Here is a 9,429-nt window from a genome sequence, read left to right as displayed (position 1 = left end):
GTCCATAGTCTCTCATGGTTCATCTCCCCCTCCGATTTCCCCCCCTTCATTTTTCCCTTCCTTCTCCTAATGTCCTCCATGCTATTCCTTATGTTCCACAAATAAGTGAAACCATATGATAATTGACTTTCTCTGTTTGACTTATTTCACTTAGCATAATCTCCTCCAGTCCCATCCATGTTGATGCAAAAGTTGGGTATTCATCCTTTCTGATGGCTGAGTAATATTCCATTGTATATATGGACCACATCTTCTTTATCCTTTCGTCTATTGAAGGGTATCTTGGCTCTTTCCACAATTTGGCTATTGTGGACATTGCTGCTATGAACATTGGGGTGCATATGGCCCTTCTTTTCACTACATCTGTATCTTTGGGGTAAATACCCAATAGTGCAATTACTGGGTCATAGGGTAGCTCTATTTTTAATTTTTTGAGGAACCTCCACACTGTTTTCCAAAGTGGCTGTACCAACTTGCATTCCCACCAACAGTGTAAGAGGGTTCCCCTTTCTCCACAACCTCTCCGACATTTGTTGTTTCTTGCCTTGTCATTTTTTGCCATTCTAACTAATGTCCTTACTATTTACAGAACTCATGAATCAGTAGTAGAAACAACAAAGGAACAAACATATCAACAGAAAAACAGATCAAGGACAGAAAAATATGATTTTTAAAAAATACAAATAGCCAAGAAACCTATGAGAAAATGCTCAACACAACTACTACCTTAAGCAAATTATTAAAACAATAAGATACTGTTTTTGCCTATGAAATTGGCAAAGATGAAGAGGAATATATTATCCAAAGGTACAAGGTTGAGAAGAAACAGGTGTTTTCTTACACTACTGTTTAGATGGCAAATTAGGGCATTCTTTATAGGGGGTCATTTGATTGACTGACACCTGTCAAAAACCTTAAAAGCTTGCATATACTTGGAGCCAGAAATTGTACATCTAGGCATTTAATATAAAGAAGTAATCATCTATGCTGTTAAGATCTGGCAGCACTTGGCCCCAGTCTCTGGGTATTAAAGAGACTACACAGTAAGAACTGGACTAGGGCCACTGAGAGCAGATTTATTTGAAAACCTTACACTGCCAACATCATACCTGGCACTTCTGACTGATGTGACAGTGGAAACCACCTCCTCTGCAGAGCTCTGATGTTTTCCACTCAAATATCCTGTTGATCTCACCTCTAGCAAGTTGTCTCTGACTGTGCAGATATCCCCAATGCAGCCAAACCATCTTGCTATCCCGTTTGTACAATCCCCTATGAATGACCCCCTCTGTATTTGTCTGCATGTGCAGCCAGTCCATAATAGTCCCATTTCTTCTGGCAAGTGTCGTTGCCAAGGAGTCTGGGCATGTGCAGATGCTCAGGGTCTTCTGAGGACACTCTGTGGTCATCCTCCTGGTATCATTCGGCTGTCATCCAGTGGCCATTAACTCTCTCTGTCCCTGGCCACTGCTTGGCCAGTCACCTACAAGTGGCTTCTAACTCTCATACATAGCACAGGGTCCTGCAGACACTGACCACCTCTACCATCCATGCATGTGCGCTCCACACATGGCTTGCCTCCCCTGCTCAACTCAAACCACATCACCCTGCTCATTCTCACCACATCCTTCTCCTTTTTTCTGCAACCCTTTTTACTTCTGAACAAGAGTCCTAACAATAGTGCTTTTATAGTTAAAAACTGGAAAAGAATCTAGTTGTCCAACAACAGCAGTTAGTTAATGAATCATGGTTAAATAAGTTAGGGTTTGTTAGTATAACGGAATATTATTCAACCAATAAAAACCATGTACTGAAGAAGATACAATAATAAGAATGATACCCACCACAAACTGTTAGGAAAAAAGATACAAAATAGGTTTCCTTAAGTGAAGTATGTCCACGAAGATGGTATCAGTTCTAAATCTCTAGTCTACAAGATCATGGTTGATTTCCATTTTCTTCTTTTTTGCTTATGTTTATTTGACAATCTTTTTAAATGAATATGTATTATTTTGGGAAAACAAAACATTAGAAATAAAACAGTTCGAAATGGAATGTTAAAAATTTTATCTGGTTTTTATATGTTGAGCCTCAAAACCTGTGTGTGCTCTACCCTGATGAGCCCGCTCTACCTGCAATGCTGTATTGTAGTGCATTTTAGTGTGTTGTATTTTTGTATTGTATCACATCCCAGAGCAACGGAAGTCACAACACCTTGGATGAGGGTACACTTTGTCCTTTGGGGGTGAAGGGTCAAGATTCCCAGGAAGCCATGGGCTGGAGAGGCAGAGAATTGGCCACCTGAGTTATGGTACTGCCTTAGAGAAAGCCAAAGCCTATGAATCTAAATGAGGTCCTGGGTTAATGGTTTCTAGACAGTTAGCAGAAGAACCATTCTTTTTTTTTTTTTTTCAAATGAAATCTTACATAAAATATCAGCTCCTAAACGGACAAATGTTGTATTGATCTGGTTCAAGTAGGAATTGGGGCAACCAGTGACTCCAGTTAAGCCTCCCCTTTCTGCCCACACCCCCCTACAAAGCAACTTTGTAGGTTTCCAAATTCACTATTTGAGAAACAAACAAAAGTTGGTTTTAATAAGGCAACTTCCATTCCAGCAATAGGTTTCTCCATTCAGAGTATGAAATCCAACTGGTTATTTTTGCACATTTATTACATGTATACCTGGATTTCTTGAGGCCCAATCTTCCTTTCCATGTAGAAAGCTTTCTTTACCATGCCTGCCTAAACTCCTACAAATCCCAGATATTCCCTTTAGATTTTTCTGACCTCCAACACCCTAGATTAAATGAAGTGTTCCTTCACGTGTCGCCCCATAGTACTTTAACTATTATACGCTATTATACCACTTGTAATGTGGTGCCTGAGATAGGCTTATGCTATTCAAGTGAGTCCTTGTAGGTAGAACTGAAAATCTGCATCCTAACCATGGACTTCTTTGTGGGTCTGTTTGCATTACTGGCTTTTATGAAAGTTAAGGAATCTATGTGGGGGCAGGGGGGGTCTAATGGTGACCATGATTTGGGGTTCAGACAATATAGGTAAGGCTGATGTAAGGAAACTGAGATCCCATGGAAAAAAAAAAAAAAACTACCTCAAGAGAAGAAGGAGTCTGGCTCTACCAGAATCAGCCACGAGAACTAGTGATAGGAGGGGAAATGGTGATTTCCACTGGAGTGGGATGGCCATTACTTGAACTTGTTGAATCCCAGCCAATCTGTTGGAACATATACATTCTGGGCATAAAAGTCTTGTGTTCCCAAAAGAAAATCTATTGTTCTGTTTGGGAGCTCTCTAAACAAGTAGATCTCTGTGGAGGGAAGTCAGTATTCCAAATGTCAGAAGAAAGGCAATCAGTCTAAAGCACCAAGAGAACATCAAACAATATCCCAGAAGCAAATAACAGCAGTACAAGCATTTAGAGGAGAGTCAGTCCGAGACTGGTGGACAAATAGCATATGCCAGGTTGTTTGTGCGTGAGAATGATGACTGAAAAAAAAGCAGGAGCAATGGAATACTTAGCAGTCTGGACCAACAAATGAGACCACAGGAGATCACCTTGGGTCTGGCTTAAAAAAAAACGGGAGAGGGAACAATATGGAAGAGGAAGAGGGATGGAGGTCCAGTCATTCATTGGTTGGGACTGAGCTAGCAAAATTCAAATAGAAATATCAAAGTGTGCTCCTCAGGACCCACACACTAGTAAGAGCTGGGGACATTCAGGCTATATATTGTATTCCTATTATTTGTTCCCATGGCTGGGATGTGACATTATTAGGTACGACATTCATCTGTGAGGCGGCTGTGCCTCAGGGATCTGTGTATCAGAAAATATTCCCTTGTGAGGCTCAGGCTATGTGAAATGATGCGCTTGGATGTTATGACATAGTAATCGCTTGATACTGAGATGTTTCAACTGGTAATGGAAAGTTAGCGGAAAGGACTCCTTGATCCAGTATGGATTGCTTTAAGCATAAGCATATTTTTTTTATAGAGAATAACTTTTATTTAAAATTATAGAAAAGGAGGAGCTACACAAAGATCAAGCTTTTCTAGCTTGGAATTGGGATGGTTGAGATAGCACGAGAGTGTCCAGAAATCCAAGCATTGTAGATGACCTTAGTTTCATCAAGTAGAAGGTCATAACTGCTACAAGCTGATAGATGGGTAGGCATTTCAAACTCTCTGGATAGAGCACAGAACAGAATATATTCCATTTCCTAACATTTTTTAAAGGGAGCCAAATGTTTCTAAAGCTTAGTCACCACCCACTCCTACTATACCTCTTGGATTCTGAAGTACCACATGCAGTGACAGCATATTTTTAGCATACTGGCTTATGTTCAGATTTATGTACTATAACTTATATGTTTATGAATTTATGTATTAAATTCCAGAGAATGAGAATATCCCATACATTCAAAATTCACATAATCTATTTTGTTAGTATGCATATTCAAAAGCTTGCAAAAAATTAAATTGACATAAATTAATATTTGCAAAGGTATTTTGAGGGAATGCTAGTTTTTTTTAAAGCATGATTTAATCAAATGGTAGAGCTATTAAACCAGATATTAACCCTCCCAAGTTTGGGCAGAGAAGCTCAAGAAGAAGGCTTTTCAAATAAGAAAAAGCAGTTGTGCAAGATGTTCTCAAGTCTTGTCTCCAAGACTGACTTCTTTGGGGTTTTCTTATTTCAATTCTCAGTGTCATCATCATTGCTGGATATGGGGAAAATGCCCCTTTCACAATCCAACTCATCACTTAAAATATAAGATGCCAATAACTTATTCCCAAAAATATACGTGTGTATTTTTTAGAAAGAGAATTTTCACTAAGAAAGTAAACAGAATGTCCACATTAACAGGGAAGGTACAGCATTATCAAAAACAATCCAATTTCAAAACAGGGTTGCATCAAGGAAGAGTCTAGAGAAGGAGCAAAGGATGTGACAATCCCCAAATCTCCTCAGTCTGAGACAAATACACTTGGCTCTGGAGGGCACATATAACTTGAGGATACCCTGTCCTCAAAAGATGGCCACTAGCTACCATCTTACCTACCTCGTACCCTGCGTTACGTTAAACATCACAACCGTCATTTCCTACCTGAGGACAGAGCGCAAAACTTGAAACTCAGAGTCTCAGATTTCCTGGTGGCCTCCCAACTTGGTTTTATTTTTCAAATTTGAGGAGTAAGAGTGACTGGAAGGCTGGTGGCTCATGATCCATACATGATTCTCTAGTCTTTTCCTTCCTGGCTGTAGTAGTCATCCCTATTACTGTAAAGCATTCCCCAGTGACTCACTCAATCTAACCCCTTCACTCCACCAGGAAGTGATTAGACAAAACCTACCCATTTCAAATATAAACTCTTAGTCATACAAGAACTATCGTATACACTTACTATAAATTAAACACAGATACTATCACATGAAATTAAGTGAAAGTTGAGAAAATTTAAGACCAATCATAATATTCAATTAGCATAATACCTTTTTCCTTTTTTTTTTTTTTTTTAAGGCCAACCTAAATTTAGGTTTGACTAATCCCTTTGGAAGAGTATTTGTGGCACATCTTGGTTTTGTTAGTGTGATTGTTAGCTTTTTGACAATTAAAAACACATAATTCTCTAAGACATAACTGCAGTAGTCACATTAATTTCTGTATCAAAGGTATCTAAACCTAAACTGTTTATTTATCTAAACTTAAGGTTTTAAGAGCGTTCCTGAAAAATATAAATCTATAATAATTTACTTAAATAATTTTCTTGTTAGAGTAAACATTAAAGTTTTTGGTATTAAATATTTGGTAAGTTTATTCATTTATCAGTACTACCAAAATACAAATAAGAATAACTGCCTATCAAAGTAGGTTTTAAAATAACTATATTTAGATATCTTCATTTCTGATCTTCTAACTATAATGTTAGCTGTCAGAAAGGCTATCATTAAACATGTCAACAGGTAACAGGGTGACAGAAAGGTGAACAATCTGTCAAACTTCTACAAATGTTTATATTTAAAAGAATACTTACTCTTTAGCCGCCCTCTAAGAGGATATATCCTGAGTTTTTCAATAATATCAACCACAATCAAGGAAGTCAGAACCAGAGAAACTGGCAGGTCAGGTAAATTATCAGGTAAGACATCCACAGGACCATTAATATTTTTTTGAACCTGTTTTCAGAAAACCATTTAGAAGGATTATATTTTTGTGCTTTCTTTGTTTAAAATTCTTTTAATAGTCTGAAAGTAGCAATAAATCAATTATAAAGACATTTGCTAAAAGACTAGAAGCATGATTTCCAGATTTTCAGGTGTTCAACCCCATAAGCTTTTGAACAATTTGTAAAGATGTAACAAAGATTCCTATCAGTGGAAGAGCTTTCAGTTCAAGATAGAGCTTGGTAAATACACACAAAAATACAATGGCAGGCTCCTGGTAATGGTGGGATGTGCAATTTCTTCCAACTCTTCTGCTAAGCAGAGCTTTTGGGAGTCCTTAGGTCAGAGAATGAGGGGGACAGATATTGGATGGAGTTCAGGGTTTTCCAAGAAGGGAGAGCCCAGGTAAACCCAGGCAGGTTTTAGGATACTTCCTTCATCTGATTAAGGTATCTACAAAAAAACCTATGGCAAGCATCATATTAGTGGTGATATGTTGAGTTTTTCCTCTGAGATCAGGAAGAAGACAAAGGTGCCACCATGACCAATTCTATTCAGCATCGTACTAGAGGTCCTAGCTGGTATAATGAGGGAAGAGAAAGAAAGAAACACTGTTCATATATATATATATATACATATATATATATAATTATTCCACATATATATATATATATATATATATTTCCATAGACTACATAATTGTACATGGGGAAAATCTCCCCAAAATAGATAAATTATTTCTAAATACCAATAAAGCGAAAATGCAATTTTAAAAAATGATACCATTCAATGCAACCTCAATCAAAATTCAAAGTTTTTGTGGAAAATGACAAGCGGACTTTAAAACCCATATAGAACTACAGAGGGCAAGACATTTAGATGAAAAAGATATAAAGATTTACTCTTTTGGCTATAAAGAGCTATTCTACAGCTAGAAGAATTAAATCAATGTGATGTTGGTATAGGTATATAAAAGTAGGCAGTGGACAAAACAAGGCTTGAAATAGACGTGTATATATACACGCCTGATTTACAACAAAAGCAGCACCACAGAGAAATGTGGAAAGACAGACTTTTTAATAAATAGTGCTCAGTCCATTAGACATTAATTGGGGGGAAAAACAGACTCCCCACTACACAACATATACAAAAATTAGTTTCAAATGGACTATGAATCCAGAAGAGGATGTAAAATAATACAGGCCCCAAAATATAATATAGGAGGACATCTACAGGTCTTTGAAGTTCAGATTCACAGTATGACAAAGTCTTTTCAAGTTACCAAAATTATTATCCATGAAAAAAAGAAACTGATAAACTGCACTGTTTTTAAATTAAGAACTCTTCATCCAAAAATGGCATGAAAAGTATTAAGTCACAAAGTGTGAATATATTTGCAATACATATGATCAACAAAGGGCTTGAAATCTGAATATATAAATAACTTCTGAATCAACTCCAAAAAGATAAATAACACAATAGGAAAAAATTGGCAAGATGAGAAAACACCCAATTTCATTAATTATTGGTGAAATGCAATGTAAAACTACAATGAGATTCAAGAATATACCCATCGGAATGGCTAAAAGACTTACAAGGTAAGGCTAGCGAGGATGTGGAACAATAGGTATGCTCATTCTCTGCCAGTGTGAAGTCTAAATTAGTAGAATCTCTTTGGAAAACTGGCATCTTCTGCTACAGTTGAACATTTGAATATCTTATGACCCCTCGATTATATTCCTGCATATTTAACCAACTGAAATTCTTGCCTATGTGCATCAATAGACACATTCAAAGATGTTCACAGCAGCATTATTTGTAATAACCAAAACCAGACACAACTGAAGGTGGGCATCAAAAGCAGAAATGTAAACTGTAATATATTCATAATAAGAAATACTCTACAGAATGAAAATGAATGGAATACAGTTGTACACAAAAACCCGAATGAATCACACTTTTGAATAAAAGAAGCCAGACATAGATTAGGTAGATAAATAGAAGATAGATAGATAGATAGATAGATAGATAGATAGATAGATAGATAGATATTATATATATATTATATATATATATATAATTGTATTTCCTTTTATGAAAGATTCAAAACCAAATAAACCAATATATGGCATTAGAAGTTAAGACAGAAGTTACCTTTGAGGAGGAGGGAAATGTTGTCATTGCAAAAAAACATGGGGGTGGCTTTTTGGGAGCTGGCAAAGTTATTTTTTGACCTCAGTAGTGTTTACACAGGGTTTTGCTCTGTGCTATTTCATTAATATTGTATACCTTGTGCTTTGTACACATTTCTGTTTGTGTGTTATATTTGAGTGAAAAATTAAAGAAGGAAAAAATGTGCAACAGTGGATAAGGACATAATAGAAAAGAACCAAAAAGGTTCTTTTTGCCCTCAAAAGGTCAATCAAACTACAAATACACCATCACTTTATGATAATAGGGTTCCTTAACAGGTTGTAAACTGAATTTTTAAGGGTCTTGGGGACCTCCCAAGTGCTTTACAAAGTCTTTGGGGAGGAGGGAAGAGAAAAAGATAAATCTAGATAAAAATATTCACATATTGTTATTTGATGGAAAGTACCTCTGTGGAGCCTTCTGAGGTTATTCTAACACATTCATATATTGTCCTAATATAGCATCTAGGACATATTCCAACAACCATGTATTTCTAATGATATCATACACTACCCAGTACTCACTTCTTTCACTAAACCTAGCATAACTATTCTGATTGCCTGTTTATTTTTCTCTCTACTGTTGATAAATTATTACTGAAGGCCAGAGACTCCATCAAATTTCCTGAGTGTTTTATCCCAGTACCTAACACACGGCCTGGCATGTAATATGCACTTAATAAGTATCTATTCAACATATTTAATCTATGAAATATAAAGTAATTTAGGTCACTCACTTTGGGGAAGTGAAAATTATCTTTCACAGCATCATCCAAATTAATAAGGTTAATAGGGCATTCTTCTTTGAACCTTTTTTAGACAATAAAATTCTCACAACCTAAAAGTTCTGCCTATAATATTCCTGTCCTGTAGATGCTCATCTATCAGAGTCCTTTTGAAGCTTCATTAAGTCAAAACATAAAGTCAAGTTTATTTTCAAACAAATATCATGTGCAAATACTTTGCCAATGGATACATTATCAAAGGTTTTAGAATGAGTGGTTGTTCCTTTGGATATTGTTCAGGACTGAGGACACTCAAAAGACATCT

At 36.5% G+C, this 9,429-nt stretch overlaps 1 protein-coding gene across 1 annotated transcript in view; it reads right to left on the bottom strand.

The window, feature by feature from the left end:
* Positions 1-9,429, bottom strand: part of TMEM236 (transmembrane protein 236) — a 33,711-nt gene that overhangs the window by 9,917 nt on the left and 14,365 nt on the right. The window contains exon 3 of the mRNA XM_031031247.2: positions 6,058-6,199. Coding sequence (XP_030887107.2) covers positions 6,058-6,199 — 142 coding nt within the window. The remainder of the gene's footprint in view (positions 1-6,057; positions 6,200-9,429) is intronic.

Source organism: Leptonychotes weddellii, chromosome 5 (assembly GCF_054177405.1).
Source record: "Leptonychotes weddellii isolate Sample4059 chromosome 5, ASM5417740v2, whole genome shotgun sequence".
Taxonomy (NCBI): domain Eukaryota; kingdom Metazoa; phylum Chordata; class Mammalia; order Carnivora; family Phocidae; genus Leptonychotes; species Leptonychotes weddellii.
The sequence above is the reverse complement of the archived record's forward strand: the minus strand, read 5'-3'. Positions and strand labels throughout refer to the sequence as shown.